At 47.1% G+C, this 26,072-nt stretch overlaps 4 protein-coding genes across 21 annotated transcripts; 3 read left to right on the forward strand and 1 right to left on the reverse strand.

Annotated features, from left to right (window-relative positions):
• Positions 1 to 437: 437 nt before the first annotated feature.
• On the reverse strand, positions 438 to 3,249 carry LOC121596203 (cleft lip and palate transmembrane protein 1 homolog). The gene is made up of 3 exons (XM_041920942.1): positions 2,953 to 3,249; positions 1,230 to 2,877; positions 438 to 1,146 (listed from the first exon to the last, which is right to left on the reverse strand). Exons 1-3 carry the CDS (start codon positions 3,025 to 3,027, stop codon positions 863 to 865), a joined length of 2,007 nt encoding a protein of 668 aa, XP_041776876.1. The 5' UTR covers positions 3,028 to 3,249; the 3' UTR covers positions 438 to 862.
• A 413-nt stretch (positions 3,250 to 3,662) lies between these two features.
• LOC121596208 (ubiquitin-60S ribosomal protein L40) lies at positions 3,663 to 4,617 on the forward strand. The gene is made up of 3 exons (XM_041920949.1): positions 3,663 to 3,781; positions 4,015 to 4,244; positions 4,325 to 4,617. The coding sequence occupies exons 2-3, from the start codon at positions 4,019 to 4,021 to the stop codon at positions 4,483 to 4,485; spliced, it is 387 nt and encodes a 128-aa protein (XP_041776883.1). The 5' UTR covers positions 3,663 to 3,781; positions 4,015 to 4,018; the 3' UTR covers positions 4,486 to 4,617.
• A 726-nt stretch (positions 4,618 to 5,343) lies between these two features.
• On the forward strand, positions 5,344 to 22,677 carry LOC121596201 (protein turtle). 18 transcript variants are annotated; one of them, XM_041920939.1, is made up of 14 exons: positions 5,594 to 6,073; positions 6,704 to 7,294; positions 11,815 to 12,298; positions 12,472 to 12,596; positions 13,476 to 13,758; positions 13,844 to 14,085; positions 14,913 to 15,183; positions 15,261 to 16,115; positions 16,234 to 16,314; positions 16,689 to 16,769; positions 16,970 to 17,383; positions 17,870 to 17,936; positions 18,078 to 18,085; positions 18,206 to 18,347. In XM_041920939.1, exons 3-14 carry the CDS (start codon positions 11,869 to 11,871, stop codon positions 18,247 to 18,249), a joined length of 2,901 nt encoding a protein of 966 aa, XP_041776873.1. In that variant the 5' UTR covers positions 5,594 to 6,073; positions 6,704 to 7,294; positions 11,815 to 11,868; the 3' UTR covers positions 18,250 to 18,347. The 18 variants fall into 18 exon arrangements, 14 of the variants coding, with proteins under 14 accessions (XP_041776863.1, XP_041776865.1, XP_041776873.1 ...); XR_006005255.1 differs by lacking the exon at positions 18,078 to 18,085 and adding an exon at positions 20,753 to 22,677 and having other exon boundaries at positions 5,595 to 6,073; positions 18,206 to 20,669; XM_041920940.1 differs by having other exon boundaries at positions 5,595 to 6,073; positions 18,074 to 18,085; positions 18,206 to 18,288.
• A 1,161-nt stretch (positions 22,678 to 23,838) lies between these two features.
• Positions 23,839 to 24,713, forward strand: LOC121596399 (probable RNA methyltransferase CG11342). Its single transcript, XM_041921303.1, has one exon. The coding sequence runs from the start codon at positions 23,944 to 23,946 to the stop codon at positions 24,688 to 24,690; it is 747 nt and encodes a 248-aa protein (XP_041777237.1). The 5' UTR covers positions 23,839 to 23,943; the 3' UTR covers positions 24,691 to 24,713.
• The last annotated feature ends 1,359 nt before the right edge of the window (positions 24,714 to 26,072 follow it).

A 26,072-nucleotide genomic window follows, 5' to 3' on the forward strand; every position in this document is an offset into this window, starting at 1 on the left:
ATTGCGATGTTTTTTTAGGAGCTTTTTTAAAATGGGTTCGATGTTTTTTTTCTCTGTGGAATTGCACGTGGGGGGTTGTTGTGAATTAAACGTGATTTTTTTTTTTTGGGGGGATTGACCGGTATTTGCAATAGTTTTTGAGTTATTTTTGTCATACATAGTCTAAAAGGTTAAAAAGCATATAAATATAATGTGAAATATTAAAATGAACGCAGATCAAACAAAAGATTAATCCCCGGATGGGTAACGAAACACGTGTTTCGAAATCTAAACAAGCACTATGAAAGATAATAGGATTTCGCTTATCAACATGATGTACACTGGCCTGTTGAGGTGATAGATAGCAAGAGTGTGTCATCATGAATCCATTCAGCTCGAAACACGGCGATAGCCATTCCAGTTATCCCTTTGTTCGGTGTTGAAACTCACACTTTCAGTTATCATACTACACTAACATGTACTTGTATCATGTAAAACATACCACAGCTCATTTCGTTCTTTTCCGTCCGGCACTACTATTACTGCTAAACGTAGTCTTTTTGAGAAACGAATGAACCTAGTAAAGCTTTCATATTATTGGTTACAGCTGGATCGGGTGTGATCATCAGTGGGGTGGTCGTTATACTGCTGCTACTACACTGCTTGCTAACAACTAGGACAAAATTAAATATACTTTACGTAGAAAAACAAATTCACTAGCATAATAAACGCAATACAAGATACAATTACGGGGCCACCGGTTGCCTGCGCGCGCGCGCACACACACTCAAGTGGGGCTTTTCCGGCTTTTCGCTCCAAGCAAAGGGCGCAAAGCGGCGTTCTAGTTATGTGAGTAACTAATGGTGTGTTTGCATATGCGTTACTAGTCGTCCTTCTTATCCGTGGCCGTCTTATTGGCTCCCTTGCGCTTGGGGGAAGACTTTTTGTTCTTCCTTTTCTTTGCATTGGGCGAGGCAGGTTGACTACCAGCAGCTTCTTCCGGCTGTTCGTCGCCACTGCTGGCGATCGGCTCCGGCAAAGCGGTCGCTGGTGTCGTTCCTTCATCGTTGGACTGCAGCATTTCTGCCGAGAATCCAAACTCATTCACACGCTTCGAATCAACCTTGTAGATCCAGCGTTGGTAAAGGAAGATGAAGAACACGATATCTACCAAGAGAGACAACGGATTACGTTTTAACGATAAATTGGAATGATGGAAGGTTTGTTTCGCATTTGCCAAGTCTACTCACCGTCACGGAAGCAGCCGATTCGGTACATCATCGGCATTTTGATGACGAACGCAAAGATGTCATCGATGAAGGTGTTGAGGAATTTGTAGGTCAACATTCGCCACGGCAGATGTGCGACCGACTTTAGCTTGTAGTTGATAAACAGCTGCGGGGTCATCATGATGAAGCCAAACGTGAGCAGGTATCCGTACAGCATGTTCAGCACAAACGAATACCATCCCTTATGCTCCTGATACAGGACGCTGTACACGCTGTACGCCACCAGCAGCGGGAAACACACCCATCCGAGATACTTAAATGCCAGATTATCGTAATGCCTCGTGCTCGACTCAACGTACGATCCCTTGTCGGTGAAGGTGATGCGCGGGAGAAATCCGAGCACACGGTTCTCCTTGGTCACGTTTATATTGACCACCTTCTGGATTTTCCACACCTCAATGCCGAGTCCCATGAAGCAGCTGATCTTAATCATGAAGTTGGTCTCATTGTCCAGCACGTACAGCAGCACGATCAGCGATTGGAAGACGCCGAAGAACACCGAGCGAACGGAAAGGCCCTCCAGCGACTTGCGGTTGTTCCAGAACTGGATGTCGTTCTTAAATGCCAGCAGCTCGAACACACTGTGCAGAAGCGTCACCACGATCGTGACGCCCAGCAGGTACGGGTTCGTGTCGAGCAGCGCTTCCTTCAGCGAGTCCTGGTCCTCGTCCGTCTCGGAGCCGCCCGAAAGCGCTTCCGTGAACATGTTGTTGGCCCATTTGTTGCGCATCGCTTGGGCGGCGTACAGCTGCCACTTGAAGAGCGATAGCGGCTGGTAGGACAGGTTCAGGTCCAGCACCGGCGTGGTGCGATTAATCGGCTGATAGTCCCGCATCATGTTCCAGTAGTCGTTGTAGAACACGATCGGCAGGTAGGTCTGTCCGCCGGGAAGAAATTTAATGTACTCATCCAGGGGCGGCGGCACCGTACCCTTCACCCAGTTCGTTTGATCCGTCACCAGGTTGATGGTCAGGTTCGGATGCCAGTGGGCCAGGATCTTATCGTCCACCAGTGCATCTTCTAGCTCTTTTTCGAACTTTTCCTTCTCGCCCGCCAGCAAGTTGTGCGTTTTGGTGCGCTTTATCCGCTTGTATTTGCTCAGCATTGCTCTCGCGTGGCCCATGTTTTTGCCGGCGAAATCTTCCCCGGCTGCCGGATTCGGGCTGAGGCCTGTCTTCGTCACGTAGGTGTGCAGGTATATCGATCCATTGTTCATCAGCTGCTCGGAAGCTTTGATTTGAGTATTGAGCGTAAAAATCCCGTCACCATCGCGGCCTCCGTACCAATCGCCGTAAATAAGCCCTTCCTGTAGCCAAACTAAGCTACTTGGATTGTTAAAGTCCACGTCGTACTGATCTTCGGAGATGTACACGTGCAAATCGAAAACGGTGCCATTCTCGAACAGATTCCAGGCGTTTATCTTCGACTTGCCCGCGGCGGCCTGCTGGTTCACCCCGGCATCTGGCGCGGGACGGCGGAAGAATGATGATATGAAATAAATAATCAATGCACGAATGATCAGCGACTTGGTGATGGCAAAGAACGATTCAGCGCGCGACGGTTGCTGCTGCTGCAGCTGTGCTCCGGGCTGTCCTTGAACGGCGACACCCTGATGTAGGGAGAAAGGGGGGAGGGGATGAAATTTTCATCCAATATTCTTAGCTTAATAATTACACCAACTTACATCAGCATCGGCCTGGTCGGTAGGTGCGAGAGGCTCGCTTTCTGCCGTAGAGTTGCCATTATCGTCGTTCGGCATTCTGTGTGGTTGTTTCACTTATCACTTGACTAGTCCTTAATTAGTTGCAAAAAAACGATTCACTGTGACAACAATTCGCTCATTACGCGGCCAATGGTTCTGGCCACTTGTTGTCGAGCACGGGTCTCGGAAGAAAATCACGGGCAAACTATCGGAGCCAGCTTCCGATATAAAAATATAAAAAAGCCCTTAATTGAAGTTCGCTCGTGACCCGCTAGGGAAAAAAATAGCACAACTGTCATGTTGACATTGTAGTGACGTGGTGATATGCTGGAGAAGGAGAAGGTTGCCTCATGTTCGTTATCCGACGGACACCATATTTCATAGGAATTATGGAAATTATTCAGGAGAATTGCTTTCAACTAATCAGCTCATTATTAAGGAGAGAGAGAGAGAGAGCAAGCATATCGATTATTTTATTTGAGTCGCATCATAAGATCACAGAGTTTTTATTTAGAAACTCCTTTTGTGCGGACAGTTCCCTTGTACCATGTTCTACTGAATTATATGTTTTATTATCAATACCATCTTAGCGAAATCGGTTTTTAAATAGTCCATAAAGATAATAAATCAGTGATGATAACTTCATTTATATTTCAGAAGCACAGTTAATTGTCAAACTCGTTTTTGATTTGGCACGTGTAGTGTCAATAGTTGTACATGATCTGACCTGGTGTTTTGGTGTTTGTCGTTGTCAAAACTTCCTGTCGTTTTTCTTTTCCTGTCAAAGTGTACCAGCGAACAGACACGTTGGGTGAGTTTGCGTCGATTTTAGCGTAATTCAATGCAATAAATGATTTTAAAGTTGCATGCACTTGTCTCGAATTGTGCTAAACGTGAAACTACATCGTGATAGTGGTTTTTGTGATTTACAAACCCCCCCATATCCGTTGTATTTCGTGCGACAGCGAGGCACAAGCTCTGGTGTGAACATAACCTCGAATGTCAAACTAAAGTTGTTCATTCTCCTCCTCTTGTGGTTTACAGAAACATGCAGATTTTCGTGAAAACACTCACCGGCAAGACCATCACACTTGAGGTCGAGCCTTCGGACACGATCGAGAATGTGAAGGCAAAGATCCAGGACAAGGAAGGCATTCCCCCAGATCAGCAGCGTCTGATCTTCGCCGGCAAGCAGCTGGAGGATGGTCGCACTCTCTCCGACTACAACATTCAGAAGGAATCGACCCTTCATCTGGTGCTGCGACTCCGTGGTGGTAAGTATTGGCAAACGAGAATGCTGCCGGGCACGGAAATGGCACGCCCTCTGCTAAACTGCTGTTCTCCTCTCGTTCAGGTATCATTGAGCCGTCTCTGCGTATCTTGGCTCAAAAGTACAACTGCGACAAGATGATTTGCCGCAAGTGCTACGCACGCCTGCACCCGAGAGCGACCAACTGCCGCAAGAAGAAGTGTGGCCACACCAACAACCTGCGCCCGAAGAAGAAGCTGAAGTAGACGGTTACGTTCATTCAACGCGATTGTGCTTGTTTCCTTCATTACTCTAGCGGAGTGAAGCGTTGTGGAACTATGTACATGTTTGGACCATCAGTGGAAAGGAATAAAAACACCGAGAGGTTCAAAACGTAACGTCGTGTAATGATGATGATGTTGTGTTCTGTGCGGTAGATTTACCGGACCACTGGATGGCAGAAATGTGTTCCAAGATAAGTTGTAACAAATGCCCAAACGATATGATGACATGCTGTAGAACCATTTATCACTCTTTATGGACGAAATGGAAGCAATAGAGAGCTTTTGTTCAATCAGGTTGCTCTTTTTTCGGTACAGAATGCACCACTCGTCCCAGGCATACAACCACCCCATTGGGTCCGCACCAGCTGCGGCAGGGATTAGGCTATATTGACGAAAAACAACAAAAGGCACTGGCGTTACGGGTCCCATATCTTGCACGGCACCAAAACCGGTTCAGCGCCCCGTTTGAGTGGCCGCATAACATCAAGTGAGTGCTTCAAGAAACGAGTTATCATTCTGTTGTGGGTAAATCGGATGCTGCGCGAGTAAGAAGCATAGCCAGCAATGGGCTGGTAATTTAAAAGCAGCTCACATTAACGGGAATGTCCACTCTACCATGCGCGGTGCACCTTTCTGTAACGACAGTGCAGTGTTTTGTTTAAATCGCTCATTCCTTAGCAGGCAATGTAATTGTAGCAAGATGCTGGATTCAACCGTTGCTGGAAATGGGAAGCAATAGCCTTCTCTTTCTACAGCGCTGCGAGAGCGAGAAAGAGAGAGATGATTCGTGTTGTTCATTCCTTCATTCCAGTTCGTGGTTCTGGTTTGACTTCAACGTTGCCTGTGTAGTTTGTGCAGGGTTCGTGATCGAGATCAGTCAGCGATTGGCGTTGAGGCAGCATAGCAATCGATTCCAAATTCTTCCCTTTCGGGCGAGAAGTGGTTGTGAGTTAACAAACCTGTACCAAAAACCATCTAAGCATCATAATACACTTGAGCACATTTTTTGTAGCAGTTGGGGCTGGTAATGTTACTGCAAAATATCATGCGCCGCGGGGTGCACTCGTGTTTTCCGCACAGCAGTGTGTTTTAGCCAAAGCAGAACGAAACGTTTGTTTGTGTGGGTTTGCAAAGGTGCGCATCATGTTGCTTGGTTGAACGAGCAACATAACAACGAGCAGCAGCAGCAGCATAGCATTCTCAAGCAGAGCATGGCAGTATGGTGGTGGTGGCGATGTTTGGCTTCATTCTCGCTCTCGCCGTTTCTCACCGTTGCTCATCAGCAGCTCCCGCCGCGGGTTCTTCTTTTTTTGGCTGTTCGCAACAGCTCAACATACCGAGAGAGAGAGGAGAATGGGCCAAGAAGCCGTCGACGGTTTGTGAGAGAGAGAGCGTTTGTGTAGGGCCACACAAAAAATCGATACTAGCGTATGCCCACTGCTCTTCTGCTGACTCCACGCATCACACATTTTTCAGAAGATCTTCGAAGTAGGCTGAGCACGGTACGCTTAGAGCTCCGCGGTGCTAGGGATCTGGTAGTTTTCATCAACCGTGGTGTGCTGCCTGACCTGTAAGTGCTTTGTTCAAGTGTCTGCGTGTGCGTGCGTGTGTGTGTGTTGGTGTATTCTGGGAAAAGAATTCACATTTTCACGGCAATCGTTCGTTTCGTAGAGTGACCGTTTTTTTTTTGTTTCGGGGAAGCAGAAATGTTACAAGTTTTGCTGCATGTAAAATACAGCACCACTCCCGGAGCAATGGATTGTGAAAACGAGATGGCGAGAGCAATGGATAGAGAGAGAGAGAGAGAGAGCAGGAGTGAATGAGAGAGCGCGATAAAGCGAGAAGCAAGATGCGTGTGTATGTATGCGCTGGGAACTGGCCTGGCTTCTGCGGGTCAAACGGCGGTGTGGGTTGTGTGTTATATTCTGACTGTGGAAACGCTGGAAAAGCTCGCCATCGGTGTGTGTGTGTGTGTGTCTGTGTGCGTTGAGATTTTAGCACTGGTTTGCGGTCACCCGAAACCTGATTGAGTGCGGAGAAAAATAAGGTGTGACGCGATCGCTTGCCCTTACTCTGGAGGGAGGGGAAAGGATGTGATAGGCGGCGGTGGCGGCGGCACACACACGGTGGCCAAGGTGGAAATTCCTATTCTTGTTGCGTCGTTTTTTTTCATTCTTTTTGGGGTGCAATTTCGTTGCAGGTGTAATTGATCCGGCAAAGGATTACTATTGTGCTCACAGCAGTGTGCGGCGTGAATCCATGAAAAGGTACCGCGATTTTGATCCGCGGTAATCTGTTATCTGCATTCCATTTTTACCACGTGTTTCTGTGTGTGTGTGTGTGTGTGATTCGAGAAAAAAGGAAAAAAAAAACATAGGAAATCACCAGTGAGCGTGTGTGTGAGAGTGTGTGTATGTGTGAGTGGTATTATGCAAATGTTGGCGTGTGGAAAAGGTAGCACTTTCCGCTAAATGTCAAAGGTGGCGCTTGTAAAACTAGGTGAAAATCGCATAAAGAAAGGATCAAATTTTATCGAGCGCACCTGGGTGGAAGGAAGTGCTGCTTGCCTTGAAGCATTGCATTGTTCGGGTGTGACGTACTGAAAAAAAAACGTATCGTGACACACAAACACACTCACGCACGCACGTGTACCTGTGCCGTTAGAAGCTGGGGAATTTTCATCTCCATCCAACCCCCCGCGTACCAAGTGTGTGACGGCAAGTAATCGCAGCATACCGCAGAATGGATTATTGATTGAAGCTCACTACAGCAAGAACACATTCACATCGCGGTAAGTAAACCCGAATTTAACCATCATATTATGCTGGTGCACCGTGTTTCGGTATGCGCAAACGGAGATCCTTCTCCCCCGGGCACCATGGTGGGATGGGGCGGAGGGGGGTCACCGAAAATAATGGTCCCCGTATTTGGGGGGCTGTGGTTACTTTGGCGCGGTTACGGTTACGCTGCAGCAAAAATACGCAGTCAGCAGTCATCCTAGGCCTACTATGGTACGGCCCCGGCTGCTGCTGCTGCTTGAGGTCACATGTTGTTCGAGATGGCAGGATGTTGTTAGTGCATGTTTTATGGCTTCCTGCGAATAGTGGCAGTGTATGTGGCTCTCAGTTTACAGCAGTGGCGCTTTCCACCCGCAGCCCCATCGTGCAGTAGTCCAGGGGAAGCTTGGAAGAAAACAAAAAAAAAAGTAGGCTAACCCAAACTCCCTTTTTTGGGATGTCTTTCTTTTCGCCCTATTCAAAACGCGCTGCCCTTTTGGTCGACCGCCGCCACCCCTTTGCTGCGGTTGGTGATGGCAAATTTCCTGTTTTCGGTGTTTTGCGTATTTTTCCTCTTCAATGGATTGCACCACGTAACACCACCCGACCCCGTAGCAAGTGCAGTTGGCGTTAACTTGCCACTATGTGCTGCTCTTCTTCTTGCCCATTACACGTATCGAAAGCTGGAACCGTTGTGTCAAAGCAATGCGCGGCGTAGACAGGGGCTGGAATGTTTCACCCTGCTGCGCACCAGAGGGTTGGAAGGGGGGGAAAGTCGCACTTTGAGAACACACGGGCTCATAGGGCCGAAATAAAGAAGGAAGCGAATGAAAAAATAAAAAATAAAGACAGGTCACAACTCCTCTGGGTGTAGTACGGGAAGACGTCGTAGCGGCAAAGAACGAAGCACAAAGGGAAGAACGGCGCTGAAGGGAGAAGAATGCAGGCGGGAAAGAAGAAAGCAAAGGCTAACAAAAGGGAAGAGCAAGGAGAAAGAGAGAGAGAGAGGGAGACCCAAGATGGGCCGGATGGGAAATGTTGGCGTTTTCGTTTTGCTCCTTTTTTCGTCCGATGCGCCCGTTTACCATCGGTGGTTCTTCCGAGGGTTGCGTCGCTCGCAAGGGGGCGCACTTTGTGTTGCGTCTTGTGTGGCACGGCGGGTTGCGGCAGGGGGGTATAGTGGTGATGAGTGTTTTAAGGCAGGCGGGGATTGTGTGATTGGCTTTCCTTCGGATGTCGATGTGATGATGAGCAGTGAGGACGGGGAACCGACCGCGGTCGGTGGTGTGTATGTTTTGAATGAATTTGGTTGGTTTCTTTCGCGCCGCTTCTTTCATCCGCTTCATAGCCATCCAAAGGCGGTGGGAAATTGCGTTGGAAAAAGATGGGAAAAAGAAAAGAATGATGAAAGTATCGATGAATTATTTAAAAAAAAAGTCAGAAATAAGAGCCCAAAAGCAGCTAGTAGGGGACAGCGGAGGAGGGACTGATTTTGATTCGAGCTGACTTCCGCCTGATCACACGCAATCCGATCCGGGACAACAGGAAGCTGTGTGGTATAAAACTGCAGCAAAGTGTATGGCAGAGAGAGAGAGAGAGAGAGAGCGAGAGGATGTGGTTTGGAACGCAGTAGGCCGATAGCTGCTCATCACTTTCCACTTCTCTGCTGTGTATTGTTTGCATGTTCGATATTTAGCATCATTAACAGTACACCAATTATCGGTGAAAAATGTTCATAAAGCATGTTGTGAGGAGGTTTGCAAGAAGGTGCCTTATTCTTGAAAGGGAAACGTGCGATAATTTGAAGAATCGAATCGTGCAGGAATAATCGGGGAATCATCAGGTTCGATCATCCAATGCAAAGGAAGTATAACATTTGAAGCTTCCTACCGCGATCACATTGACCTCATCACCCGTCAGCATATAGGGTGGGGCGGCCAACGCCGATGTCGATCGACGGAATGGTACAGCAAGTAGCAAAAGCACTCAAAACGTATGATTGTAATTTGCTCCTGGCTGCCTCGCCGGAAGATGTAATTATTGCTATTATTTGCTGAATTCTTGCGTTGAGTTCTGCTTGCGGAGGAAAAAGCATTTGTGGACGATTTACATCCACTGCAGCAGAGGCTGGGCTGCCCACGGTGGGAAGGAAGGGGCGCCTACACGGATACGGCCACCGAGGTCACATAGCGCCAAGCCACCGGGTGTCGGGTGTCTAAGCGCGACAACGAGCACAGCCCTCTCTTAGCTCGTTTGTTTTGGAACCAAAGCAATCAAAACAGCGTAGGTGGCGTGACATTGAGTTCAAGCCGACCTTTTCTTGAACAAATTTTTGGTCCGAAACCGTACCCCACCACTCCCCCTCATATGCAACGACGGCGACTTTATTCATGAACACCAAAGTGTGAACCATCATCATCGGTTTTTGATGGTGGAGAAACATAAAAAATAGATCACTCTTCACTGACTGGACGCAAGGACGACAGGCGTGCGAAGTTTACACGCCGTTTTGTTGGTGTGTGAGACGATAGAGAAGCAAATTGTGTGTGTGTGTATGTATGTGGGTGGAATCTGTGTGACAAACTTATCGTGAGCAGATAATATAGGACCAACTCCCGGAGGCTTCTGTCAAGACGACGACGTGCACTGGCAAACCCTTGATATTTTTCATACGATTTTGGCGAGGGAGTAGAAGCTAGAGCCTCGCAGTTCTCAGAGATTCTCGGGGCCAGAGGTGAACGTCAAGTCGGTCATAGCGCGCATGAGCGGTGCTTAAATTTTTGCTGGTGGTCTTGTGCTGGAAATTCTCGCACACAGGGACAGAGGCACAAATTGACCAAGGCAAATAGAGAGAGAGAGAGAGAAAAAGAGAGGCAAAAAATAGATAGTTTTATGAATATTTCATAGATGCAAGCATATGCATTTCTTTCATCGGGAAGTTTTGAAAGAATATTCCATGCAGAGCGATACGTTATTTTCACGCTTTCTTCGTGGTGTTTAAACATTTCCTTTAGCACAGTAACTGCTCAATGTATCTCTGTATCTCCCAGCACGGAATCAGGAATGCTCTGGAGTAGTAGGCTGAGCATATCCGGGGAGCAAATCCGGAAGAATATATGGATCATGAGCCAAAGAGATGGAAAGAGAAAGAGCGAGAGTACGGTTGCCAATAGTGTGGAGAGACTATAAGGGAGAGAGGATGTGAAAATGAGAGACCATGGCAAAAGTTTGAGCTAGAGTTTTTCTCGAGTTCCACCCAGGCAGGCAAACATCATCGTATATCGTGTATCGCACGCAGCTCCAGGACGAATTTTCCTCGAAAAGTGGGATTTAGGCTGGAAAATCTGCTTTCCCGTCAAATAAATACTACCTTCCAGCTGATGCAGTTGTGGAGTTTTGCTGTACACTAGCGTCAGGTAAATCACGTGCACTACCTGCAGCCGTGGGCAAAAGTTCGATTGCTCCAGAACAGTGAGCTCCAGCAATTCCAGGACTCCTTCCTAGCCTGGATGGCATGATGTCCTGTCCCTCCTATGCGTAATGGCAGAGGTGTGTGATATTGTCACCATCGTGTGTTTGCGTGTGTGTGTCCGTGGTTGACGTGGAAAAGTAGGCTTTATAACTTCCCTGGATTAACTCCTCGCACATTATGTGTAACATAGTGCAAAAATTAACACACCCCTGCTGGATGGGGAGGGGGTAGGCACTGGTAAGCGCACTGACATGACCCTCTGCCATGGCCCACTTCTCGTCTAGGCCGAAATTCCAACGCTCTGAAACACGTTGCGTACTATTGTAGAGCTTGAGGCAGCTTGTGGAGTTTGTGTGTGTGTGTATGAGTGTGTGTGTGTGGGCACGGCAACGGGAGGTGTTAGAGTGTTTCCCCTCATACGCTGCCTTCATCAGGACAGGACAGAAACATCTGCATTAAGGGATAATAGTTAAGCAAATCTTGAAGTAGACGGCGCACGGGTTGCGAGGTGGGAGAAGAAGGATATGTGTGTAACTTTAACTGAAAGTAAGGTATAAGAATGTTTTCAACCAGGCCCTACACACAATATGGTGTGGAAGGACGAGCCAAGGTAAATTGCCGTTTCAAGGGTAATCCGCAGTGTGTGTGTGTGTGTGTGTGTGTGTGTGTGTGTGTATGTGTGCTATAAAGCGTGTACGTGGAATGCTGTATGATTTGAATTTGATTACGTTGGCCACACCCGCCCCGCGTACTTGGTGATAAAGTGGTATCGTTGTGCAAAATCTGTATTGATCCATGGTGGTGGTGTTGGTGCTCGGGCATACATTGCTACAAATGCTGGTTCACGTCGGGAAATGCTGAATGAATGCTCTAGGATTATGTATGGCAATCGCTCGCAGAAGGAATCGTTCTATTTTTCTTTTAGGTTTTTGGGAAAATGTGCTAGTGATTCAAACATTTTTGAAGTTTCAAAATGATTTTAGATTTCAGAATCGCAGAATCAGAATCGCTGGTAATATAAGCTATATTCTAATGAGCATTTTATCCTCGCTTTATTTGCAGGTAATACCAGCGCCATGAAAACGGTACGTTAGCAGTGACTATGGGAGCAGAGGCATGGGCATGTGCGTGGACCCTGGGGTTTTCCGGTGGTGTCAGGCATTAAGCCGGTCGCGATCGTATGCCACTAAAACCACACCCAAAACGAGCCCCCGGCAAGCCTTAGCGAGTCCTGGCCGATGCTGCTCTGCACGGGCAAACGACCGCAATACCGATGCAAGCCGTAGCGCAATAACAAGCGGAACACATTCTAAAGTGAAAACAGTTAGCAATTATACTAGCAGCAGCAGCAGCACTAACGACGCTGGTCACGTTCACAAGGACAACGCACTACTGACTGGCCAGTACAGTGCCCGAGTACGGCGGAGAACGGCGACAGACTGTAATGGTGGACGCACTACTACTAGTGATAAGTCGTTGAATCGGTTGATTTCATTTCTATTGCTCGCCCTGTGCTTCACGTTGGGCTGCTGTACAATTAATCCCCGTAAGTATTGGCCTCACACAATTGCTTCACACACACACACACACACACACACACACACACACACACACACACACACACACACACGCGATGATGATGATCCTGTGTGTGATCATTGCCTCCTTCTGGCCACTATTACATAATAATGCTTTACGCGTTTCTTCGCTCTCACACAGCCCAAGATGCAGTGCACATCACAGCGATCCTCGGCGAAAGTGTCGTCTTCAACTGTCACGTCGATTTCCCTGGCGAGCATCCCGTTCCCTATGTGTTGCAATGGGAAAAGAAGGTGAGCGAAAAAGTACGTCATCAAGCGATCCCGGAACTTCTAATCAAGTTTTTTAATCACATAAAGAGCGAAAGCGGCAAAGTATTGAACATATATCCTTCGAAACCCCGCGATAGTCTAAGTATTACATACACTTTGTTCTCAATGTTCAAGTTGTCAATCTTACCATTTTATAATTACCATCTTTCTCTGCCCCGCGTCAGTGCGCTCTGCGGCATAAGTTTGCATTGCTATTAACATTAAAACACGATCCCCGGTTAAGCGTTTTTCGTTATTTCATTAAACACATTTACACACATTGATTCTTAAAAAAAAAAAAAACGATCACCAAGTGCTTAGTGCTACTGGCTTACGAGTTTTGCGAGTTTTTTTTGAGTTAAAATGTGCATGAGTAAACCCCAAATTCGCGAATCGTTTCATTTTCATTATTTTCTTTTATACACATGTGTGCATGCATGCATTTGGTTTAGACGGGAAACTTTATATTTAGATAAAACTTAGGTACTAAATGATCGAAGCCAAAAAGAGTAACAGATTGACAGAATTTTTCGTTCATTAGGTGGCAAACGGTTGGTTTAGTTGTTATTAAAGCATGCTACTCTTTGTTTATGGATGCCTTTCGTATCATTGATTGTAAACGGCTAACTGACAGTCGAACACTCTTTGAATTTGTAGCGGCTCGAGGATCATCCCGCATTTCTGTTGAACTTGCATGAACACACACTTTCATAATTAACTGGATTACAGTATATTATCAAACACCTATCTCTCTCTCTTATGATAAGAGCAATAATGTATGCTGTAGCAAAAATGTTGCCTTGCCCGCTGCCGGAAACTAATTCGTCCCTCTCTTTCGTCTGCTCCTTTGCTCGGTCCGCACGCGTCCCCAAGGGCCAGGAAATTCCCATTTTTATATGGTACGAAAGCTATCCTACCCACAGCGGAGAGGGATACGAGGGGCGCGTTTCTAGAGTGCCACCAAACTCGACGTTCGGCGCGGCATCGCTGAACCTCACCGACATACGCGAATCCGATCAGGGCTGGTACGAGTGCAAAGTAGTCTTTCTAAACCGACCTCCGAAGCAGCATAAGAACGGTACGTGGTTTCATCTGGACGTCCATGCACCGCCGAGGTTTAGTGTAACGCCTGAAGATATAATCTACGTTAACTTAGGTATGCAGCGCCGCCCTTACCAACTTTCGACCCGCTTCCCTTTGCTAGCTACTGATTTCGTATCGACTGTTCTGATTGATTCCAGGTGACTCTATCATACTGAACTGCCAGGCAGATGGCACACCAACACCAGAGATTTTGTGGTACAAGGATGCCAACCCGGTGGATCCGTCCTCTACTGTTGGTATCTTTAATGATGGCACCGAGCTGCGGATCAGCACTATCCGCCACGAAGACATCGGCGATTACACGTGTATCGCGCGCAATGGTGAGGGACAAGTCTCCCATACTGCCCGTGTTATAATAGCGGGCGGCGCTGTAATCATGGTAAAAATTTTGACTAAAAACGAACCTACAAACCTACCATACTCTCAGACTCCTCGTAACTTGTGACGCTCGTGTGTTTTGTTGCTCGCGCAGTGCATATGATTGTTGTTATGAGTAGCTCTCTGTAACGTTTGTGATACTACGTCTCTCTCTATATATATCTCTCTATATATCTAACACTATTCCTTCGTTAAGCTGCTGTCCTCCTTGTTATCTGTCACATGTACCTTTACCTTCCTGATGTTGCCCAACTATATATCTATGTACCTAGAGCACGAGTGCACCTTTCTCTTCTTCTAGCATATTGCCGGCCCGATGGCAGCTGTAGTGTATACACACACACACACTTGTTTGCGGTAGAGACGATTTGTCTATGTCTTTCTTCTTCTCTTCTTTGGTCTCTGCATATGTCCTTGCACAGCAAACACTACCACTGATAATAAAAAACCAATCTTTTAACCTTTCCGTTTCACGAATTTTGATATATTGCGCTGCTGTGCGCCTTATTTAAATCACTAACATAATCCGGTAGTGGCTCATCCGCAGCATGATCACAAGCGCACACACACACATACACCTTCGGCTCAGTAAGTCGAATCCTACAGTAAGCCCTTCTCTATGTATCTTGGCCACCTCTGTCTAATATACTTTCTAGCGTGTACGATTGCGTGTGTGTGTGTGTACTTTTCTATGATAGCGTAGCATAATTCGTAATCGCTGGGGGATTTTCCTCCAGAAATCGCAGTGTGGTTGTGCAAGAACAGGAGCTCCGTTCGAGGAGAACCGTGGTTGTACTAATGCCGTGTTACCAACTCATTGCTGTGCAGGTGCCGCCCACTAATCAAACCAAGTTGGAGGGAGAGAAGGTGCAGTTCACTTGTGAGGCAAAGGCAATGCCGGGAAATGTTACAGTAAGATGGTTCCGGGAAGGGTCACCGGTACGGGAGGTAGCTGCCCTCGAGACGCGAGTCACGATACGCAAGGATGGTTCGCTCATCATCAATCCGGTCAGCGCGGACGACTCTGGGCAATACACGTGTGAGGTATCGAATGGCATTGGAGAACCACAAAGTGCTTCGGCTTATTTAAATATAGAATGTAAGTAAATGTTTGGATCATTTGGTGGCAAGCTCTGAAACACAAACTGGTAATCCATTCATTTCTCCCCCCAATAGATCCTGCCAAAGTGACCTTCACCCCAACAATACAATACTTACCGTTTCGTTTAGCTGGTGTTGTACAATGCTATATAAAAGCGAATCCTCCTCTACAATATGTAACATGGACCAAAGATAAACGATTACTGGAACCTTATCAAACGAAAGACATAGTTATAATGAACAATGGGTCGCTTTTGTTCACGCGCGTCAACCAAAACCACCAGGGCCGGTACACCTGCACCCCGTACAACGCTCAAGGTACGCAGGGTTCGTCCGGCCACATGGAGGTGCTGGTGCGGAAACCGCCCGCCTTCACCGTCGAGCCGGATCCGCTGTACCAGCGCAAGGTGGGCGAATCGGTCGAGATGCACTGTGATGCGCAGGAAGCGGAAGGTACCTCCAAGCCGAACATCCAGTGGCAGCGGCGCGACGGGCAACCGCTGCAGAAGAATCGCGTCCGCATCAACAGCGGCAACATTACGATCGAAAACTTGCGACGGTCCGACTTTGGCTACTACCAGTGCGTTGCTTCCAACGAGGTGGCCACGATCGTGTCCGCTACCCAGCTGGTCATCGAAGGGACGCAACCGCACGCACCGTACAACCTGAGCGGCTCGGCCACCGAGTTTTCCGTCACGCTGTCCTGGATGCCAGGGTACAGCGGGGGCCCGGACTACAAGCAGGACTACACGATCTGGTATCGCGAGGCGGGAGTGTCCGAGTGGTCCACGATTCCTGTAACGCCGTCGGGCAGCACGCAGGTTACGATCAATCGGCTCTCGCCCGGCACGACGTACGAGTTTCAGGTGATCGGCAAGAATGCTCTGGGCGATGGTATGATGAGCAAGGTGATAACGATCCGTACTCTCGGTAAGTACTCTTTGTGGTTTGTCCAAATCCTAGCCGGGATGCGGGACAGTAAAGTGTGAATTGTAACCCCTCACTTGTATTTACGAAACTTCCACCGCAAAATGATGCTCTTGCGCAGACGCTCAAAAGGCGAAGAAACCTTCGACGACAACGGCAGCGCCTAACGATAAAGAATTCAAACACGCACCAGAAGACTTGGGTAAGAGGTCCGCACGCACGGACATCTCTCCAGAACCGCCTTGCCTGCATCCTTGCTTGCCACATTTTTGCCACACCATTGTTCTTGGCTTCGTTTTTCGCGCCCATTCTGGATTTGCATCTGTATCGCTCATGCATTCATTTCCATTCTTTTCAATTGGTTGATTCGTCCATGACACTGCACCACTGACACTGCATCAAGTTAATCAAACACATGCACACAAGAGCTGCAGTTCCAACACTGTTGCCACACATCACATTGCCATTAACACTCCCTGGGAGGGACGGGATGTTCATCGTACAGATCTCACATTTTTCGCACACCACGTTCATTTGGTTTTATTTTACGTTCCGTTTCTGCTTTCCGTTTTACAGACATCGATAGCTATAAGAACATTTTATTCCCTACCGATTCAACTGGTTCGACCTTTTTCCCACCCGTGTTCCGACCGACAGGTACATTGATTTACATACACATTATCATCTCACGTAACAAAACACATTACACACTACATTACATGCTCCTTTTTCCCCCAATTTCCTCAATGCTCTGTAGTGTTTTTGATTGCTGCTTGATAGCGTTTTAGTTGCATTCTATCCGCTTCAGTGTTAAATGATCTTTACTAATCGCAAACACATTGGTGGCGCCTTTGCAGGACCGAAACCGGGTCAGCCACGGAACGTGACGGTGGTAGAGATACCGAACGGTTTCTTGATCTCGTGGCAGGTTCCGCTGGAGCGGGCCCACCTCGTACAGTTCTACACGATAAAGTACCGCACGGATGCACAGTGGAAGACGCTGAACCGGGGCCAGATCCGGCCGGAAGAGACGTCCTATCTGGTGAAAAATCTGGTCGGCGGCCGAACGTACTACTTCCGCGTGCTGGCCAACTCGCTCAAGAGCTACGAAACGAGCGAGGAGATCAAGTTTCCCGTACCGGCACGCGTGAAACATAAAGCCATTACGGCAGGCGTGGTCGGAGGCATCCTGTTCTTCATCGTGGCCATCATACTGTCGATCTGCGCCGTGAAGATTTGCAATAAGCGTAAACGTAGAAAACAAGAGAAAGGTTAGCATAACCGGGCGGGATTAAATACGAAAGCCGTAGTCAGGGTGTATACTTTCCCATCTTTCCCATCGACCTTAACCTAATTAACATGTTTCATTTAGTTAAAAAAAAACATTAACATAGCTGTAATTACTAACAATAGTTTGGATTGTGTGAATAGTTTAAGGTTTGAAACAGTCGAAATTGTGCGACTAGTTGATGAAAATGAGTCTCTCATAATTGTTTTGCCTTAATGAAGCTGCTGCTGGCGTTCCAACATCATTGGAACATGGAAAAAATGTCATCGCAAGACGTTGAAAAACCATTAAGCAAAACAAACGGGTATACGCCTTGATGAGTGCTGCCATCATTTTCCGCTACTAAAACGAGCCCATCCACTTCTTGCAGTTTCCTTCCGCGCGTTTGTGAGAGAAGCGTTCGAAGGAAACTATGAGAATGGCTCGATATTACCACCCGTTTTAATTGTTAGAAATTATCCGATTACAGAACTCAACATGGTAACGGCGAGGCTAACAGATAGGAACGCACTTAGTCAACCAATACCCTTGAAAAGGTGAGTATTTAGTAAGGCTTGGATTCACATGCTATCCCAAATGCGAGTGTGAAGTTGTTTGCTTATCATGCCCGAGACTTTATACTCGTATCTCTTTATTTCTCATTTTCTCTTGCACTCATGCTTACCCTGTGAAGATAGATACAAAGGTAAAGAGAGACTCTAGATGATAGAACATCGTTCGAGATCTATCTTAGCTAGGTCGTTTCGTACAGTATCGCTCTAAACTTATATTTGTTTGTTTGATTTCGCCCTTTTCATTCGCACAGATATATGCAAGGAGAAAGAAAAGGAAGCCGAATGCCCGGCCTAAACATACTGATAGCTATATTACACTGGATTTGGCCACCAGGACGTTGTCAAAACTGTGATTCTATATATTCGAGTAAATTTATTGGCGACCAATCGATGAACGTGGGACAAATTCATCGCTCCGCCGACGGTCGGTTCGTGTTGTCGCAGGATTTGGTGGACGGCATCGTGTCACTGCGCAACAGCATCGTATCGCAGTACAGCAGCAGCGACGACGGTGGCTTCCTGCCGAAACGACTTCCCTCACTGACGAAGGCTTCCTGGCGCAGACCGCTCGTATCCTACCCGAGCCAGCTGAGCCTGCAAATGGAAACGACCTTTGGCAATCACCATCATCATCATCATCTACATCATCACGGAACTGGCCCGGTACCGCAGTTGGCGCAGCCACAGCAATCCCTCTACACCAACACGCTGCCGGAGGGCGGTAACGTGATGGTACCGTCGATCAGTTCCACGCTGCCGCCCATGCTGGCCGCCCAAACGATCTACACCACGCCGTCGCGAGTGTCGAAGGTGGTGGCCAGCTCGCCGGCCACCTCCAGCCCGCAGGTGGTCAACTCACCGTGGTCACCACTGTACTTCAGCGATCTCAGCTCGGTTCACCATCTCAGCTCGGCCGAGCGTTCCTTTCCGACGCCGCAGAGTGTCCACTCCGTGCATCGGTACTACAACCACGAGCTGCCGGTGCTGCAAAGCCTGCAGCACATGTCGTCCAACCATCACCACCACCACCATCACCATCATCATGGTACGCACGGCTTCATACCGGTGTCGGATGTGCCGGTCAGCTTGCCGTACTACTATGGTCAGCCCGGTGCACAGCAGCTTCCCACCACGGTGCAGCAGGAGCCGTCGTCAAGCCAGCAGAATGTGTACCAAAACATCCCGTGGAGCTATTACGGCGCGGGTGGTGCCCCCGCCGCCGGCACCTATCCGTACAGCAACCGATCGAAGCTGTTTTCGCGTTACTATCCGCGCAGCATGCCTCGCAGCGTAAGCCGCACCATTCCCGAGCTACGCTCGCCAATGTTAAACCTCAACCTCAACACAACGTCCCTCAGTGGGGTCGGTGGGCTGGAGAACTCGCCGCAAAGCTACTCCAGCTCGAGCGGGTTCGGCAGCAAAAACACCTCCAGCAATAACACCCAGCCGAGTGGTGCCTCTTCGGCAGCGATTGCAACGACGACGGGCTCGACTCACAACCTCTTGCGCGAGTGGCGCTATCTGCCCCCGTACAGGCCGCCGCCGCCACCGCCAAGCCTGCACCATGCAGCCCCACTATCGATCGGGGGCGGTCGGTTCGAAAATCCACCCTACTCCATGTCCCACTGGCTGGAGCTGATCACGCGGCTCAACATAGCGTCGGAGAAGGCCAACATCAACAACACGGCCGACGTGGGCAGCGTCGATGGGCACTACGAGTTCGATCCGTCGACGCCAACGCCGACCGCCTCCACGCCCACCGGCCTGATCCGGGACGATTTCCACCATCTGATGACGCTTCCCTCCACCTCGAGCGATCTGCTGTGGAGTGCGGCCGGGCTGGCGGGCGTCGTGTCCTCGCTGAGCGGCGGCCGGAAACGGGGCCAGTCACGGTACGACAATATCGATGCGCGCGTGCAGGCCATGAAGGAGGAGTTTTACGAGTACCGCAAGCGGCAGCAGCTGCAGGCCGTGAGTGGAACGAGCGCGGCAGAACTTGAGAGTGCCTGCTAGTGTGTAGCTAGAGCTGCTCGGCGGATTAGTAGAGTAAGTTTGCTGTAAGTTGTAATGTTTTCGAAGCCGGAAAAGGTTCCACGTTCTTGCCGCGCGAGACACTGTATTTTGTTTTCAGTGTTTCCTTCATTCGTTCTTTGCTCTGCTGGGTCAGATTTTGGGGTCAGACCAAACCTGGGTGGTTTGAGCGGACCGCTTTTGGGGTCTTTGCAAAGCAATAGAAATTTGCTATAATTTATAGTACGATTTTAAAGCGCATTTGAGAGGGAAAGTGAGCGTCAACTGTTGTTATGTTGTGATTTGGTGTTTTATACATGAGGAGGTGGAAGTAAGGTGGCTGCTGATCGCCACAACCGGCACAACAGCGAGGATGTGATGAATGCAAATGAATGCAAGTGTAAAACATGATGATAAACCCTACACTAAAGGAATCAAATCGAGCGGTGAAGAAAAAACACTGACGATGACCGACCGGGCAAAAGGTCAACGACAATTGCGATAAAATCAAGTGAATACAAAAAAAAGAAGTTATTTCAGAACACGTATAGAACGCACGCTCACCTTTACTGATACTAAAATCACCCATTTCACAAGACAAAACTTAAATGGAACAAAGCCCATTTGTAAGCGATAAAAAACAAACAAAACAAAACAATTTTCTGCACATAGAGAAGCGATTCAAATTGATGAACAATTGATGAGGTAACATGAAAAAATAGGTAACCACGTAATTAATATTTAATGTTCTTCTTACCCCCCCACAAAAACAATATTCACCCACTCAGATTGAAAGGAACCGTCGGCGCACGAAACATACATGGATGGATGCTAGCATCGGTTTTGTGGGGAATGGGGAGGATGCAGGCGCAATGCAAACGGCAGCAAACAAAACAGAAAACGCAAAAAAAAAACTCACATCGCAATCGCATATGATCGAAAATAGCGAACACGACACAACTCTCCCACACACACACACACACAGACACAGAAAAAAACGGCAAAGCAAAACAAATAGTAGAACGTAAGCGATTATAAGTAAGATATAATCCAGTAGTAGTAATAGTAGTGTCACAGAATGCAACGACATCGCCGAATTGCCGAATGTGTCGAACACGTGGTGCAGCAAAATGCATTAAACCTGCAGCACAGCAGCAGCACCAGCGCATAACAGCATTAACGAACAAACAGAGGTACCCAATCCCGACCCAACCAGCCAGCAAAAACGAAGAGAATGCAATTAATGAACGCTCGCTGGTGGTCTCGGCAGGCAATGGCCCCGACGTCGGGACGTTCCCGCGTCCCGTGGGGATGGTACTGTATTACAAGGGTAACCCGGTTATTCTAAACTAGCAAACAAGAAAATGTTACGAGGGGAAAAACAAATCCAAAATTAGGTAATTTGAAGCAAGGGGATGTGTTGTGTTGGTTGAGCTGTTGTTAGCACAGTGTTAGCACACAAGGTGCCCATGCTAGAATATGGGAAGTGATTTCTACAGCTCCTGCAATGCATTATCTCGGGTGATTTTGGGGAGCCAGCCGACGAAACACGGTGAAACAATGAATGGTGGTGATGAGATGTGCGAATGATCTGATTGAAAATAGTCGACACGAAAAAAAAGGTTTATTTTTTACAAAAAAAACGTTTGAATGCATTATTTTGAAACCAATACCTGTGGAGGAGGGAGGAGTATTGTGTACACAAGGCAGCAGCAGCACTAGAAAAAAAAAGCAGATAATTAGGGAAGCGGTCGCTGGAAGGAGCAATCTGTAAACGAGCGTATGTTTTTACGATAACACACAGTCCATTAGATATGTGAGTTCCACACAACAATCTGCACAAATTAGATCGCGTTGAACGAAATTCTTGAAGTCTTGAAGTGTAGAAAGTGCAGGGATGAAACGCAGAGCACTTTGGTTCAATGTTTTGTAATGTTTGTTATATTATGAACATTATAAATGCTCGTCGGATAGAGTAGTAGTTGAACTAACTGATTGATTTCTATGTTGCCGTTTATGTTGTCAGGTGGAGCATAAACGTCTTTTTTTTTCAAGCATTTAGTTTTTGGAGTGCTACACCATGTTTCTTCGTACTTATTTGTGCCATGGCGCAATAGCTTACAAGACAGAGAGACAGAGAGAGCGAGTGTTTCCGTTTCGTTGCTTTTGAATTGTGTGATTTTGTGTTGCAAATTGCGAAACCACAACAACAACAACAAGAACAACAATAATAAGCAAAATAATTATAACCGAATGATGAAGTATTGAACTGGTTTCAGTGCTCAGTGCAGTAAAGAGGGCGTTTTAATTAAAGAAGAAAAAACGGAGGAAGCAACACGAAATACCCGCGCGGAGGTTGGTTGAAACGGAAGAAAAAAAAAATCAACACTATAACAAGCTATAGGACATAGCTCTAACTAGGACAGTTTATTATTATTAGGTAACAAGATCGATGATCTCCTTTTCTCTCATTCGCGATACGAAGGGCAATTGAGGGCAAACAACACAAAAAACACAAAAACACATACACAAGTAAACACATATTCACAGGGACAGGGACACAGGTTGGCAGGCAAGGTTGTGGGAGAGGCTTCTTTGGAACACACGAGCAGACAGACAGGCAGTCAAAGCATGCGGCGACACAAAACAATGCAAACGTAGAGTAATACACACACATCTTAGTCGCTGGCGAAACATTAAGAAAACCCACAAACACACACCACTACACAAACACATACACATACAGACACAGATCGTTTAATCGCGTAACTTGTACATATTCCTTGTTCTCATATGATTTCTATAACAACAAGTATAGAGAAAGCAGTACCGACATACACATACATTCCATTAGCTTCTAGTTTATATCGAGTAAGGTTTAGAAGAAACACTTAAATAATAACAATTATCGGACTAGAACAAAAAAAAAAATGGAAGCTATTGAATATATAACGAATTACAAGAAAAAAAAAAATACAAAAACCAAAAAAAGCAGATAATGTTTTAAATTTTTAGAAGCTTTAATTTGTGCGTGTGTGCGCGTGCGTGCGGCCTGTGATGTGGGATTGGTGCGCATAATAATTCATAATTGTTGTTGATTGCGTTCATGTTTTTGCTTCTCGCCACCACAGGGCACGTTTCATTTTATTCAAGAAGCTTGACTTGAAGTTGATATTATTTTATTTTTATATTGCTTAAATACAACACGAGATTCAGTTGTTCGATGATGCAAACAAACGAACCTACAAACAAACACAGTGCAAATCAGTTGTAAACCGGTGCGCGTTAAATGCACACATGCTTTTAAGTTGAGGGAAGGAAGGAAGGAAGGAAGAAGAGCAAATTAATTTATTTTTTGCGGCGCATTTATTTATTGATAAACCGAGTGTGTGTGACTTAGGTTTAATTATTTTTTTTATTTTTCGTACTGTGTAACTCACTATAGATTGTATGATTTCTAAAGAAAAATAAATAAATCTAAAAGTAAATCACAACGATGTGCCCTCTCTGACTTGTCTTTTCATGAGATGATGATGTGTGCACGCTGTTTTGAATTTGTTCAAAGGATCGCTCTTTAACCCTATGCAACCGTTATCAATACGCACGGAACCACGTGGCTGGGACACATTTTGAAAATTCAAAAGTGACAAGTCAATCTGACACACAGCACACAATTGACAGTTGGTACAGTAACGTACAAAACAAACAAAAAAAACTCTCTGAAAATAAGTTCACTGATACAAGCATATCCGATTGGACGGATTTCCAAACAAAGAGGATGGTTAAAGTATAATTTTTCGATGTGCAACCCATATTATCATATGATTTTGTTTTTAAATCCACTTCATGCTGCATAAATTTTGTTCATCACTGTTCCCTTGACGATGTAAACAACAACAAACCAGCGCGTGCTTGATTCAGTTGTCAGCTGTTCACGCGAAAGTGCGGCTCCTCGTTGCATAGAAAAGCGCTCGAAACGATGGGAGAAAGTAACGAGCAAGTGAAGCATGGCAACTACCACAATTATTACAAATTTCGTGCAGAAGACAGCATCCGATCCGACATCTTGCAGCAACATTTAGCAGCCCTGTGGCGCAGTTGTGAGCCGCCCGCCGGACCAATCCACCTGCTGGATGTGGGCTGTAATTCCGGCCAGTTCACGGCGAAAGTGCGTCAAATCCTGCTGCAGGTGAGCAAAGGAACGCCGGCTGTGTGTGCCGTTGGGTTGGATATCGATCAGGAGCTGTGCGATCGGGGCAGTGCCGAGTACCCCGATATTGAGTTCATCAGTGGAAATTTGCTGGAAATAAGCAACCGACAAGAGGTGAAGCCTATCGATGATCCGGTTGAGCGGTGTATGAAGGCTCGGAACATTGACCAGTTCGACGTTATCTGCTGCTTCTCCGTGCTGATGTACGTGCACCTGAATGGTGGAGACGCTGGACTGCGCCGTGTGCTGGATTATCTGTGCAGCAAGGGGAAATTCCTCATTATTGAGCTACAATCCTGGCAAAAGTACCGGGACCAGGTACGTCGACTGAAGCGAGACGCCGGCGAGACTTACCCACTGTACACGGGCCTCCAGTGGCGGGGCAATGGGGGAGCGCTGGAGGCCTGCATCAAATCGTACGTCCAATCGAATGGTATGGAACTGCTGGCAGAAAGTGCGGAAAAAACGGAGTTCGATAGGCAGTTGATATTTTTTAAGAATAAAAGAACCATTTAAAAACGTTACGATCATCGTGAGTGGTGGAAGTTCACTTGAAGAGAAGAGAGTTTAGTACCTCGCTTTTTAGAACATTGCACGGCAAAGCTTACACAAAGCTTCTCGCCACCGCAACCCATCGATGGTTGTTGTATTGGATAGCGACCTTTTAGTACAACACTGCTGGCAGATTTTAACGAAGGTTTTGGTTTGGCCATCCCCCCGGTTTTGGTGTATTAAAAAAAGGGACCAAAAAATGTACTACTGTACATTACTAAAATTTGAATTTCTAATTTACAAAACGAGTTTCACGAGTGAGATAAATGGCCCTTCCCTCGCAACCTCAACAGTGTGCGGGCACTTCCAACCCCTTTGCCAGGCACAATTAATATAAACACATATCTGCCACTACAGCGCTATACATTCAACCATTTGTGGAATCAATTTTCCGATTGATTTGGCTCAATTTTATGCGTCGACATGCGCCAGAGCGACGAGTGCAGGCTAGAATAGCAATAGCGACGCATTTCGAATGTATTTCTGCGCGGAAAGAAACAAAAAAAAACAGTGATTTTATTGTATTGTGAGCTACCCAACCCAACCCAACGCATGGCCCAACCGCTCGGTTGGAATGGTTTTAGTAGGAAAGCATCCATTAAAAAATTCCACCGCCTGCCGCGATACAAGCAGGCAAGTGGGCAGCAAGGATTCTTTCTGGTACGGTTCGTTCACGCACAGGCCCACAGACGCACCACACCACACTTGTTGCTTGGATTCAATCGGGAAAAAGGTCTCCTCGTTGCTGCTTCGCGGTCGCAAGGAGTAGGATTTATCTCCGCACATGGTGCGGTTCTCAGCGTGCGACCAGCAATACATATCAGGCATACGGGGGTGCCCGAGAAGGGAGTTGGGAGGCGGGTGAAGTTTCGATCAAAATTCATGATCACGAATCACGGACACACGCACACACCGCCCCTGGTGGGTCGCGGTCGTTCGCTAATGGATACGCTTTATTTCGATCGGCTCGCTCGCGCCGTCTATTGACACTTACACAATCGGAATTAGGTGCATAAATAATGGCCCTAATTTGGCATGCAAAGAGCAGGCGGAACAAACCCCCCCCCCTTCCCCCCCCCCTGCGCCCTCAGTGCTCGGAATTGATAGATTGTTTGTCTAGGTGAACGGTGGTGTACTAAAACACCGGTTCAGCATGCATTTATCCTGCCGATTTGTAGCAGCTCTGCGTTGCTGTATTGTTTGTCTAATTGTTTGTCTACACTACAGTGCACTTCTCCCATGCGCGCGTGTGTGTGAGTGTGTGTGTGTGTGTAGTTTGTTTTGGAATGCTCCGTTTCCCCCATCGAGGAAAGATGGCTTAAAAAGCTGAAACCAAGACCATTGAT

Source organism: Anopheles merus, chromosome 3R (assembly GCF_017562075.2).
Source record: "Anopheles merus strain MAF chromosome 3R, AmerM5.1, whole genome shotgun sequence".
Lineage (NCBI taxonomy): Eukaryota > Metazoa > Arthropoda > Insecta > Diptera > Culicidae > Anopheles > Anopheles merus.

Excerpts from the sequence above, each read along its gene's own strand:
- LOC121596399 (XM_041921303.1), top strand. The coding sequence starts at position 23,944 with ATGGGAGAAAGTAACGAGCAAGTGAAGCATGGCAACTACCACAATTAT.
- LOC121596208 (XM_041920949.1), top strand. The coding sequence starts at position 4,019 with ATGCAGATTTTCGTGAAAACACTCACCGGCAAGACCATCACACTTGAG. Across the intron at positions 4,245-4,324 it reads GGTGCTGCGACTCCGTGGTG|GTATCATTGAGCCGTCTCTG; the intron begins GTAAGTATTGGC and ends CCTCTCGTTCAG.
- LOC121596203 (XM_041920942.1), bottom strand. The coding sequence starts at position 3,027 with ATGCCGAACGACGATAATGGCAACTCTACGGCAGAAAGCGAGCCTCTC. Across the intron at positions 2,878-2,952 it reads CCGACCAGGCCGATGCTGAT|GGTGTCGCCGTTCAAGGACA; the intron begins GTAAGTTGGTGT and ends TCCCTACATCAG. Across the intron at positions 1,147-1,229 it reads AATCGGCTGCTTCCGTGACG|ATATCGTGTTCTTCATCTTC; the intron begins GTGAGTAGACTT and ends CTCTCTTGGTAG.
- LOC121596201 (XM_041920929.1), top strand. The coding sequence starts at position 11,869 with ATGGGCATGTGCGTGGACCCTGGGGTTTTCCGGTGGTGTCAGGCATTA. Across the intron at positions 17,384-17,869 it reads ACGTAGAAAACAAGAGAAAG|AACTCAACATGGTAACGGCG; the intron begins GTTAGCATAACC and ends ATCCGATTACAG. Across the intron at positions 17,937-18,205 it reads CAACCAATACCCTTGAAAAG|ATATATGCAAGGAGAAAGAA; the intron begins GTGAGTATTTAG and ends TCATTCGCACAG.